At 35.4% G+C, this 12,901-nt stretch overlaps 2 protein-coding genes across 2 annotated transcripts; one reads left to right on the top strand and one right to left on the bottom strand.

Annotated features, from left to right (window-relative positions):
- The first annotated feature begins 2,660 nt into the window (after positions 1–2,660).
- LOC112501535 (protein SINE1-like) lies at positions 2,661–4,735 on the top strand. The gene is made up of 2 exons (XM_025105193.1): positions 2,661–3,929; positions 4,125–4,735. The coding sequence occupies exons 1-2, from the start codon at positions 2,676–2,678 to the stop codon at positions 4,521–4,523; spliced, it is 1,653 nt and encodes a 550-aa protein (XP_024960961.1). The 5' UTR covers positions 2,661–2,675; the 3' UTR covers positions 4,524–4,735.
- A 959-nt stretch (positions 4,736–5,694) lies between these two features.
- LOC112501538 (ADP-glucose phosphorylase) lies at positions 5,695–10,507 on the bottom strand. The gene is made up of 3 exons (XM_025105195.1): positions 9,968–10,507; positions 6,437–6,727; positions 5,695–6,098 (listed from the first exon to the last, which is right to left on the bottom strand). Exons 1-3 carry the CDS (start codon positions 10,463–10,465, stop codon positions 5,832–5,834), a joined length of 1,056 nt encoding a protein of 351 aa, XP_024960963.1. The 5' UTR covers positions 10,466–10,507; the 3' UTR covers positions 5,695–5,831.
- Positions 10,508–12,901: the final 2,394 nt, after the last annotated feature.

Below are 12,901 nucleotides of genomic sequence, written 5' to 3'. Positions count from 1 at the left end.
ATGCTTTTAAAATAAGTGTCTTTAATTTTTTATTTAAAGAATTTACTTTTTATTTAAGGTAATATTCTAAAAAATTACAATATTCGTCAATATCACGTGATTCATAATTAATTGATTTTTTTTCAAAAAAAAAAATTCTAATCACGTGTAATTTAAATTTGACATTGAAAAATAAAAACAATGAAACATAAACATATATGATCAAAACACTCAAAAGTGTTTATTAACGATACTACACAAGAATAAGTCAATAAGTTGTTTTTATAAGCAATCTCAAACACCCCTATAACCCGTGTACAACAAATGACACAACCATCTTGGACGATTTTTAAGAAAAGTTTCATTTAAGTCATGATCCAAATAAATGATTTGACCTGTAATTATTATTTTATTTTTTTATTTAGATATCGTTCTCGTATGAATCTCTCTCTACACACACATATATGTATATAAAGGGGGGGGGGGTCATAGAACATCTAAAAAAATGATAAATTGAGAAACACTCTGTAACTAACTGATCATTCATCTAGATGGTATGCACATGTGAATAATAGTACATTAGATTATGGTATGGTATAGGCTTAATATGACGTCAGACAAAAGTTTTGAACCACGATAAAGACTGGAAAAATCATACCAAAGCAGATTGAAACACCCATTGAAAATAATGCTATTGTTTTTTAAATAATATACAGAAATCGATTCAAAATAAAAATGCTAAATATCCTAAAAAAAATAACAGAGAAAGATTAAATAAAAGTTCATATGCGGATCGTAGACAAAATTCATTTAAGATGCATATATAAAATCATATGAAGAATCTATAACATGTGTGTGTATATATATATATATATATATTAAATTTAGATTAGGGGTTGTTTGTTTATCTCTTAATAGTTTCATTAAGAGTCAATCTCTGAATCGTTAAAAGGTGAATCTTGTTTGGCAAAAAAAAAGTTTGTCTCTTAATGATTCTAAAACTTTCTGAATGATTTTGTATCATGAATCTCCCTTAATTATTAAAAACCCTAATTTCATTATACACAATTATCAAATAATTATATTTCGCCAACTTATACATACGGGGGATGTATTGTTGTCAACGCACAAAGAGGGTAGGAGGGGTAGGATTGGAATTATGGGAAAATATTTGAATTTAAATGGAAACCCTAAAACGAATAATCACTACTAGAAAAGGGGGGAAATTAAAACACAGATCAATTACTACACTCCAACGAGAACCTCGGTGCTCCAAGATCTTCATCCCAATCAATCCGATCTCTTTCAGTCAACACTAATTTCTTGATCCTGTTTATATAAACAGTCGATTAATCTCCAAATCTTTCTCGCCAATAATCGAAACCTCAGAGGCTCCTTTTCTTCTCGAGATCTTTTACGATTTCATGGAAGATTAAGGCGAAAGCAGCTTCGAATCACACAGGTACCGATTCTTTGAATCTTAAGAACACTTGTTACTTGAATTTGGAGTTTTTCTACTGAATTTGTGTTTGGATCTCGATGTTCGTGACATACTTTTGAAAACTAATTGCTAGAATTTGGAGTTTTTCTACTGAATTCGTGTTTGGATCTCGATGTTCGTGAACTAAAATCGAAGGTCGTGATTTCAGACATGAAATGCCCACAAAGAACCGGTGTTTTCTAGATCTATTTTATTCAATCGTACGCCTTGTTGATAAAAACAAATATAGTTGATCGGCTCACATCAGATAGAATCCTTCTTGATTTCTCTACATTTCTGGTTTTGTTTTTTCTTGAAATTTTATTAGAAATTCCAGTTTTCTTGTTATGAACTCAAAATCTTGTTATAATCAATAGCACATTTAAACCCTGGGTATTTTTTGATTCATATGTTTGTGTCGATTTGTCCATAAGGCTTATTGATTCAAAACTTATCAGTAGCGGATGAACAAAAGGGTTTATTGTATGGAAATTGACCAACATATTCGAATTTCTCAATCAAATCCAGTTTTTAGTCATTTTTGAAATAAAATTTCTATTTCAGTAAAAGTTTTAGTCACTATTTTTTTCTCGATTTCATTTTTTTAATCTTATAAAAAAAAATTCATGAAATTATTTCATATAATACTTATAAAATTTTAATAAACTGTTTCATATATTTATCTAATATTGATATAATGAAGATGATAATATTCATTTTTAATATATAAAAATGATTAATCAACCTCTCATTATTACAAAAAAATGAACATAATGAAAAATTATGGTTAGTTGAATGAGGTTTGTACGATTTATATAAATAAAATGGTTTGCATAAAAATTAAACATTAACTTGTAAATATAAGAAGTAAATTATAATTGTCATCATACAATAAAATAAAATAAACATACATAAATCTCAAATTTCTAATTTTGAAATTTTAAAATCTAAAAAATAATGTAAATAAACAGCGTTACACTAAATTTAATGTTTTATTATTTATTACATCGTTTTAATATCAATTATAATTTATTACTTTATATTCATCAAACCATTTTAATATCATTTATGATATCTTCATATGTGAATGACGGTATAATTGGTGCTTAAATATAGCGTCTTACTACATGAATTGAAAACAATACAATGTGTGTTTGGTACAAGCAAATATAACGTGGTTTTGTGTAGCTTGTGTTGCAGTTCTTTTTCTTATCAAATGGGACGGAATTTGAGTCCGGTGCTACGACGCGAGTTGGAAAATCTCGATAAAGACGCAGATAGTCGAAAATCAGCGATGAAAGCGCTAAAATCATACGTTAAAGATTTGGATTCGAAGGCGATTCCGATCTTTCTTGCTCAAGTTTCCGAGACTAAAGAGACCGGATTAACATCCGGTGAATACACGATCTCGCTTTACGAGGTTCTTGCTCGTGTTCATGGCACCAAAATCGTATCTCAGATCGACAACATCATGTCGACTATCATCAAGACTTTGACTGCTAGTGCGGGCTCGTTTGCTCTTCATCAGGCTTGCTCAAAGGTGGTCCCCGCGATCGCGCGATACGGAATGGATCCCACGACACCTGATGACAAGAAACGGGAAATTATTCGATCTCTTTGTAAACCTCTTTCGGATTCTCTTTTATCGAGCCAAGAGAATTTATCGTCGGGTGCTGCCCTCTGCCTGAAAGCGCTTGTGGATTCGGACAACTGGCGGTTTTCGTCTAGCGATATGGTGAACGAGGTTTGTCAAAGAGTTGCTGCGGCTTTGGAGAAGCCGATGCAGGCGAATTCGCATATGGGTTTGGTTATGTCGCTAGCAAAGCATAATGGTTTGGTCGTGGAAGCATATGCGAGATTGTTGGTTCGGTCTGGTCTCGAGATTTTGAACATGGGTATCGCTGAAGGGAACTCTCAGAAACGATTGTCGGCCATCCAAATGGTGAATTTTCTGATGAGGAGTCTCGATTACAAGTGTATTATGTCGGAACTGAGCTTTGTAATCGAAGAATTGGAGAAGTGTCACGATGATCAAATGGCGTATGTTAAAGGGGCGGCTTTTGAAGCAATACAAACGGCAAAAAGAATCTTGATCGAGAAAGGATCAAGATATGAGCGGAAAAGAGACCAATCACCTGTCACTCGATTGCCTCGATCGCCTCGATCGCCTCAATCACAAACAATGGATTCTTACGACGACTATGCTTCAATGGCATATTCGCCATTTTCAATTAGCTTTGCATCTCGAGATGAGAATTCCGACAGAAGTGTGAATCGGAAACTCTGGAGGAGGTTTGAAGATGGCACCGTGGATGTCTCCCTGAAAGATGGATTGTTTTCGGGTGAGATGGGCACTCCTAGGAGTGTGATTGAAAACTCCGAGCATAATGATTATGCAGACGGATTTTCGGGGTTCATGCAGAGTAGCACAACTAATGGCGACTCGAGAAGCGCCACTCCTAGTCCTCAGGTGAATCTAATGTACACACTCTTTTTAGATCCTTGTTAACCGGTATATCTAACCAAAGGGTCATCGGCTCACCAGTATACAGGTAGATCCCAATCTCCCTGGTGGTCAGTGGTTCAAGCAGTGTATGTGAGTTTTGCTATAATACACACACACACACACTTTTCATGTATCTAACGCTCGTGGATTTTGTTTCAGAGATCAAGATCGTACCTTAATATCGACAACATGAACCTCTTCGCGACTCCCAGAAAACTGGTGAAGTCTCTTCAAGTTCCATCAGAGAACCAAAGCAGAAGATTCAAAAGCCCTTATTATGATCAAAACGGGATCGAAAGTGAGAGTTTAACAAATGAAGATGAACAGTTTAATGGTACCTCGGAGTCGGTGTCTTCTACTGAAGACATTATCCCTCCGATTACGAACGGGAATACGAATTTGCAGCCGTCTGAAGAAGTTGTTCCTGAAACGGATGTGAAACCTCGGACATGGTCTGGTGTCAGCATTGCTTCTGGATTATTTGTTGTGTTGATTGCAGTTGTTTGTTTCTTGTTGGTTCGAGATCTAGATGACGGTTGCAACCTCGTTCCGACATAGTTTTGATCTCCAGTTCTGTAAAAGGAGTTTGTTGTAGTTTTGATGAAATTTCATTTGTCAAGTTCTTTAGATTTGTGGCAAGCATCCATGAAATTTTTTGCTATGTTCTTTCAAAAGAGTGTCTCCTTGCATCCAAGTAACATGATAGGCTTCAATGCAGACGTATTTGAATTCTTTCTTGTTCAGACAAATTAAGGTAGACGAGTGAAAGAATTGTGAAAGGTATTAGGGTTGTAAGTTTGACATGGATAGTTTGGTAATTTACATACTATCTCATTTCCTTAATTTTTGGTTCATCTATTTTGGTCGCTCCCATCGTATCAGAGTCTATCGTCATACCAAACGTGGTTTTAGGGTTATAATTTTGACATGGAAAGTTTTGTAATTTACATATAATCCTATTTCCCTAATTTTTGGTTCACCTATTTTGATCACTCCCGTAGGGTTGTTATTTTTGACATGGATAGTTTGGTAATTTACATACTATCCCATTTTCCTAATTTTTGTTTCACCTATTTTGGTCACTCTCATCCTATCCCAGTCTAATGTCGTACCAAACATCGGATAACAAGTTTTTGTTCATTCATATCTCATTCTGTCTTGCATACCAAACGCCATGGTTTACCTTTGCAAATTGAGCAAGGCACTCTTCTTATACAAATTAAAGATAAAACATGTATTGCATTAAATCGAAGGGTTGAGTTTTAGTGAGAAGAAGGGTTAAGGTGAGAAGTTTAAAAAGGCATATCCACCTTTGGGTACACATTAGACTGAGATGCATTGAGATGCACCGGATCAATTACCTTATCAAACACGATTCATGGGTGGGTTTGAGATTAAAGGTGATCAGGGGTCCAAATCCCTTCTTACGCTTCTCGCACGATCCTTTGCCTTAAATCAAAACCGAAAGAGAATAGGTTTTACCTTTGTCAAGGTGGGACTATCTCAATACCACCAAAATGAACCGGATCGAACCTTGTTCAACCTTAGCATCCACCCATGTCAAGGAGAAGAAGAAACAAAGTTTGTAACAGTAAAGAGAACAAACCTAAACGAAACTAAATCAACCGAGTAAATCCCACTTGAAAGTAGGGTTTGGGGGAGGTACTCAAGCCTGACATCTACCCTAAAGAGTAGAGTTGTTATTTCCGGTGTGAGCAAACATGTAAAATGAACAAAGATTAGCACATTATGAAAGCAAATAGAATGTTACAATGTTATGAACAAACATACTTCAATAGCATGTAACTAGTATTGTTCCATGACCGGATTCTCTACGTTACATCTCCCTACGAATCTATAATGAGCTCAGTCCTTTTTCGGAACCTCTACCTCCCTAAGAATTTTTGCAGCATCCTCGGGGAAAACAGGGTTTATGTAACACCCGGTTCCCATCTCAAAACCACCAATCGTAGATAACTGTGGCACGATTTGTATATACCAATGAGTGTAAGGTAACTGAGAGGAAGTCATCTGAAGAGGAGAAGTATGAATCATAAAATTATAGGGTGGATCATTCAACTGTAAGGACAACTTTAGAAGTGTAAGTTTCAGTAATCCTCCAAGATCGATAGCCTGCAAAAATGCGTCATGAATATTCTTCAATCATCATTTTTTATAAACGAAATCTGACAAAAAAATAACAAATATAATACTCCATTTGTCCTAAAACCAGCGTTCACATTTCTATTTTAGTTTGTCTCAAAATAAGTGTCCACTTTCAAAATTGTTTGCTTTCCGATTTTACCCTTAGGTATGAGATGGAGAAATCCATTACTCCCTCCGTTATTAAGATAAGCTTGTCAAGTTGTCAATCTAGTTGATTAAAAAACGTAATAATTACACATTTCTAAAACAATGTGCTTTTTTCATGGTATATATTTATTTTGGGTCTGATGGAGTAAGTGAAGTACCTTATCTTCATCAAGTTCATGATAGTGAGAAGAATGATGGCGAGGAACAATCCAAATCTCGAAAGGGAAAGTTGAGGCGAATGGGGCAATGGAAATGAAATGGGTGGATTCATCGATTAAAAATTTGTCTGTGTGAATATCGCAAAGACTACACCTTCCTGTTTGATTATGGTATTCTTTCATACTGTCGAGACGAGTTGAGGCAGTGGGGGGAACAACTGGAAGAGCTAGAATTTGACTGTGTGAATGACTCATGGAAGCGCCAGCTGAGGCACCATGGTTTTTGAACACCTTCATAACACAAAATCGTCATAAAGACCAGCTTATAACAATTGTATTTAAAAAAAAGGAAAACTGTTAAGTGATGAATAAAGAGATTTGAACGCAGAATAGACCATATGAAATGTTGTGGCATTATGCATACATTCTGTATATATGCATGTATGCTTGCTGTTAGCTATATGCTCATAGTCATATGTATAGTTGTGTGATCATACTTGTCTTTTGTTCATCGTTGCTAGGTCTATATTGTTTTGTCGTTTTTGCTTTCTGTAACACGAAAGATTCCAGCGTTTCCGTTACAGAGAGTGTTTCTTCAATGGCTTCCAATCTCTATTTGAATCAACTAAACTAATATGGTATGAGAGCACAAGGTGATATCATTATTGTTTTATAATCTATGGTCTCTCACTCTCCCAGTCTCCCGGTCAACATCGAACATCGATTCTTGCCTGGTAATCTCTCTTTCTATCATTTCTCTCAATACCCAAATATGACCATTGACACATTTCATGGAACACTAGTCTACTGCCCCTTTTGGCAGCAAGCTATGTCTAATGAATTGCAAGCTCTTGCTGAAGCTCACATTTGGAACTTGTTGCACTTTCTCTGGCAAAAGGGTTTTTCACTTCAAAATGGGCTTACAAGATCAAAACCAAGTCTGATGTCTTACAAGATCAAAAACCAAGCTCGACTGGTTGCGAAGATTTACAGTCAGAATAATGGTATAGACTAAGGCTACTAAGAGACCTTTGCCCAGTAGCACTTTGTAGTCTTCTAGCTTTCCTTGTTTTTTATAAGCGGCCCCTCTACCAGATGGATGTGAAAAATGTTTTTCTTGATGAAGATCTATCTAAAGAGTATATGAAGCCACACCTGGGTGTCCCGTATCCTTCTCATCATGTCTTCAGCCTATGCAAAGTTCTATATGGGTTTAAGCAAGCTCCCTACTGAAGTAGGCATGGTTTGAGAAGTTCAGTGTGTTTTTTTTAAAGTACATAATATTATATATGGTAAATTGAACTCACACACTTTTCACCTTTGGTGGGACTTGAACCCCTGACCTCCGGAAAGGTGGGGTTACCAGGTATCGCCGCGCCAGTGACCCTTTGGTGAGAAGTTCAGTGTTACTGTGTGCTCGTTGGGATTTTCTGCTAGCCATCATGCCTCTCATCTCTTCACCAAAATTACTGCTTCGAGTACCATCCTTCTCCTCTTGTCTGTTGATGATATGGACATTATAGACATTGATGCATGAAGTATTTGCAGAATTGAAAGGATCACTCCAACATTTTGAGATGAAGGATCTAGGACCGCTCCTCTACTTTATTGGTCTTGAGGTCTTGTCACGAGATTCTGGCATTTATCTATGTCAAGCCAAGTATGTCCTCGACCATCTTTCTCGTGCAGGTATTACTAAGAGCAAGACCTCTTATATATCTCTTCCGGCTCATACCCAGTCATGGTTCACTACTCCTCATACCCTACGCTCTACTGCCAGTTGGTGGGTTCTCTGGTTTGCGCACTGTCACACAACCTGATCAAGCCTTTCCAGTTGGCATTGTCAACTAATTCATGGTTGCATCTCAGCTTTCTCACTATATTGTTGTCTTGAAGATTCTACGGTATGTCAAAGGCACCATGTCTCATGGCTTGTACTTCTATTCCTCGTTATCTCTCAAACTTGATGCCTTTTCTATTGCTGAATGGGATGGTGATATTCTTGATCAAATCTTTTACTTTTTTTTTCAACCCAATCGCTCTTCTGATTTTGGATTTTTTGATCAATATACTGTTTCTTTTAGGCACACATCTCCATTATATCGGTCCATCAATATGTTACTACTTTCTTGGTGATTCACTCGTCTCTTGGCGCAACAAGAAACAATATCTCATTGCTCAGTCTAGTACTTAAACAAAACATCACACTATTGTTAATGCCACCCAGAAATTACTATGGTTATGATGGCTTCTGTCTGATATGGGAGCACCTCAGTCATCCCCCACCGTTGTTAGGTGTAACAACCACAGTGCCATTCACATTTCTCATCAAGCACATCAAGACCAAATGTCATTTTTCATCTGCCAACATGTAATTGGCAACATTGTTCCTCTTGTTCCAGTCTCCTCCACTGTCGGACTGCAGACATCTTAACTAAGACCCTCCTTCCAGGCCTTTCTCAAGCCACACTCACAAATTCAAGTTGGTTTCTCATGATCCACCTTGAGTTTAAGAGGGGGTTAGCTCTATGTACAAATGTATAGTTGAGGGACCATACGTGTCTTTTGTTATAGTTGCTAGGTATATACTGTTTGTTGTTTTCCCCTTCTGAAATATGAAGGATTCCAGCCTTTCCAATATTGTCTACAAATGATATTTCTCCACTGGCTTCCAATGTCTGTTTAAATCAACTAAACTAACACTTCCGGTCATATGAAAGGCACCTAAATACATGTGACTTTACCATGAAATAGAGAAAACATACTTCTAATAGTGAAAACAAACTCGTCTCTATGTGCTTTTCAAACAAACCTATTACCTTTGGCAGTCCTCAAATCAGATAAATGGCTCAAACTTCAAAATATCGATATGGGCTCGCAAGCCTGTCTTATGGAAATTGATCAAGTTGCAATAAGTGTCCCATCAATTTATTTTAACAAACAGTCGATATAGCTAATTACGGTTCAGGTTCTTAATCCAAAAGCCTTGAATTGCTTTCGAAGTCTGCACCCAAACAAACCAGAGACTTGCAAAACGATTTGTTATGTGATTCAGATTCTCCGGTCAAATTTCCTTTTTGGACATCAATCCAAAATCATCTCTTTGCTAGTTCGTGGTTCTTGCAAAATAAACATCCATCTCAGCCCATAAAATTCCTCTATTTTGTATTTCAATGTTCAAATAACAGTCGAGCATTCCATCAAATTATAATCGTGTAGTACTCCCCCCCCCCGGGTCCCTTGAACCAATAGTAGATTGTGGTTGCATTAAAAAAATCTAACAGAAGAGGTAATATGAACATAAACAGATACTTTAGCAAAATCAAGGTTGTAAGTTTAGTATTATCTCGATTCCTGGTCTTCGTTATACGATCCATTTCGAAATCCTAAAATATATTGGATTCTATTTAACTTGTGATAACAGTAGATTGGATTCTTATGAATCCGTAAGAATTTTGAATTCTCGAGTTAAGTTGATTGCTAGTCAGCAAGCATTACGAATTCTGAAACGGGAGGGATGAAGAGGAATACCTGAACATAACTGATTGAATCAACAGCACAAAGCTGTTCGATCCTCTTCTTATAAGCAAGCAAAACAACTGCAACTCCCTCTGGCGACAAATCCGACAAGTGAACCGAGTGAACCGGCGACTCAATAATAACGTCATGAAATCCGAATCCACCTAAAGTCACTTCACCGGCGGTGCCGTTGGCCTGACAGTATTCCTCGTGGTCTGATTTGACTTCAGGATGCCTGCTGAGAGCAGGGTATAAGTTTTCGATCACTCGAACCTTCCAATCGGAAGTGGAATCTTCAGGTACTCGGAAGATCTCCGGTGCGCATTGGTGCTCGTTTCCGGCACAGAATGGACACTGCGGTTGGGCGTTGGAGCTCGGGTTTGAGTCGGATTTGGATTGGGATTTAGATTTGAAGTCCGACGGACGGCGAGATCGAGCCGGTGATATAATCACCCACCGGTTGTTGACTGCATCCGTCCTGATTTCGGGATTCCTATTAGCCGTCGCCATTTTTGTTCGTCCACCGGCGTGTGTACTCCCGTGTGCCCAACGCTATGTGACGGTGACTCCGGCATCTCCTGGATTTTTTAGGCGTGCTTTTCATTGACGGATGTACAAAAATGGTCCTCCATCATTCTCTAAATTTCACTTTTAGTCCATTAAGAAAAAACTTGCTATAAATCACCCCTGTAAAACATCAGATTATCCACCATTTTGGTATTAAAAACAGAGTAAACTACAATTTTTCATCCCTCTGGTTTGTTGAAAGTTGCATTTTTCGTCCATATGTTCTTAAAATTAAAGTTCTCATCTCTCCTCTTTCCTCACTCCATCAAATCTTATCCGTGAACTTTATTCTAATAAATTTTATGTGAACACAATATATACACTGTGATACATACAAATGATATTCATTGGAATACTCATATATACATACAAGATGTACAATGCGATACCTTTTATAAATCAATAAAAATAACGAAAATGCACACTATGATACATTTTACAACACTATTAAAATATATTGTGATACATGTGAAATATTGTGAACGTTATCACTTTGATTCACAAACGTCTTTAAAATACAATATATATTAAGTAATTGATATACTAGGTAACTAATTTTAATTAAATATTTCCATAAAAAACTTTTAATTGAATATTTCCATCTAAAACTTTTAATTAAATATTTTGATTAGTTGTCAAAAATAGAATACTATATTACCATTTTAGTTTATTTAAAAAAATATATTTAAATATCTCAAATGAATGGTTCGCATTAAATCTCACGGTTACCACAAATTAATCAGTTATCCCTTAAATGAGCCTATATATATATATATATACCTGCCATATAAGTGAAAATTTACGATGTTACAATAATAAATCGTAAAATCAATTACCAATGTGAATGTATAAATCTGATTTACGTATACTATAATCAGAATGCATGTTTTTATTTTATTTTATTTTATAAAACATGGGTTTTGATACTAGCACAATCAGTTAAAGGTCGTTCAAAAGGTTACATGCACACGCTCTGAGTATAAAGCAGTAAAACCCTTTCTCAACTATATATTTATAGTTATTCGCATAATTATTGGATATGCACCAAATATAAATCTATATCATGAAGTTTTACATTAAGTCACGTGCGTTAATCTCTTTGTATATTCATTTTGTCATCACAGACAATCTAAACGGGATTAATAAGTTGTTTGACTTTTTATAATTTACGTCAGTTTTATAGTTTTTGAAAACCCGTTTGCAACATAACAATTCGCAAAAAATACAAACTCGTCGTCTTACTCCACTTTCTCCTTGGACCCATCTCGATATGCGATTACACTAAATAAAGTGTTATTCAGTAGACGAGACACATACTACTACAATACAATGTCGTCTCAAAACTCTTAAGTTTACGACTCATCGTCAGCAACTCTGGTAAATAAACACCACTCAGAAGATTGAACTACTTATTAACATTCATTGTAGACCTGATTTATGAGGTTGCTTGAGGATTATCAGTTACAAATTTTTTTATACAGATACTAATACTATGTTTACTCACAATCCTTTTTGAAGCCAATCTCAATTAAAATAATACTTTCTCTCTCATTCACCTACACAATCTTCAATTCCAACTCAATCTCGTTTTTTTTTTCTTTCATTTAACAGTGATTCAATCCGATTTAAAATATAATATTGTAGAAATTATATATTTTATTTTATTTTAAAACGTAATTATAAATATAATTTTTTTTTATCATACAATTGAAATCACAAATCACAAAAGTAAGTATGAAAATATATCAATACTGTGCTCTATCTATAAGAAATTGAAAATTATGAATTTTCTTGTATATACATGTATCTAATTTTTTTTATTAACCTGGATATCCAACCCCTTATGTGAGTCGACTAATCACAGGACGACCACCTGCTTTGCAGATAGACTGGAGTCGCCGCATTTGAACCTTCGTGGCCACAAGGGAATTTTTATTCCTCATTGGATTTTTTAAGAGCCCTTTTTGATTCATTCACGATCTGGTTGCTCAGATTATGACTGCAGAGGGTCTAAAGGGTTTGAAGGCCTAAATTGTAAATTCCAATTTGAACTCACACGATTTATTAAGAAAATTAGCATCTATACTATATTATAAAACATTTGATAACAACTTTTAAAAATCATTTTTATGCATGAAGTACTGCTTATTGATGCATATTACTTAAAATTAAAGATTACAAGTAATTTGTGCGTAAATACAACTTATTAAAGCTTTATTTTTTAATTCGTGTAACTAATTGCATATAAACATATTCAATTACGATATAAATATCTCATTTTAAATATAAAAAATCTAAAAATTAGTTAGGATAATCATTGATTGATAACAAAATACTTAGTTATTATATTTAAAAAAATTATATTATTAAACTAAAAAT

This window comes from Cynara cardunculus, unplaced genomic scaffold (assembly GCF_001531365.2).
Source record: "Cynara cardunculus var. scolymus isolate 2C unplaced genomic scaffold, CcrdV1 Un_Scaffold_196, whole genome shotgun sequence".
NCBI lineage: Eukaryota > Viridiplantae > Streptophyta > Magnoliopsida > Asterales > Asteraceae > Cynara > Cynara cardunculus.
Note: the sequence above shows the minus strand (reverse complement) of the source record. Positions and strands in the feature narration are given on the sequence as shown.

What these genes read in the sequence shown, in the direction of transcription:
- LOC112501535 (XM_025105193.1), top strand. Translation starts at nt 2,676, where the DNA reads ATGGGACGGAATTTGAGTCCGGTGCTACGACGCGAGTTGGAAAATCTC. An exon ending in GCGCCACTCCTAGTCCTCAG is followed by an intron (nt 3,930 to 4,124) that starts GTGAATCTAATG and finishes ATTTTGTTTCAG; the next exon opens with AGATCAAGATCGTACCTTAA.
- LOC112501538 (XM_025105195.1), bottom strand. Translation starts at nt 10,465, where the DNA reads ATGGCGACGGCTAATAGGAATCCCGAAATCAGGACGGATGCAGTCAAC. An exon ending in ATTCAATCAGTTATGTTCAG is followed by an intron (nt 6,728 to 9,967) that starts GTATTCCTCTTC and finishes TGTGTTATGAAG; the next exon opens with GTGTTCAAAAACCATGGTGC. An exon ending in ATGAACTTGATGAAGATAAG is followed by an intron (nt 6,099 to 6,436) that starts GTACTTCACTTA and finishes GCATTTTTGCAG; the next exon opens with GCTATCGATCTTGGAGGATT.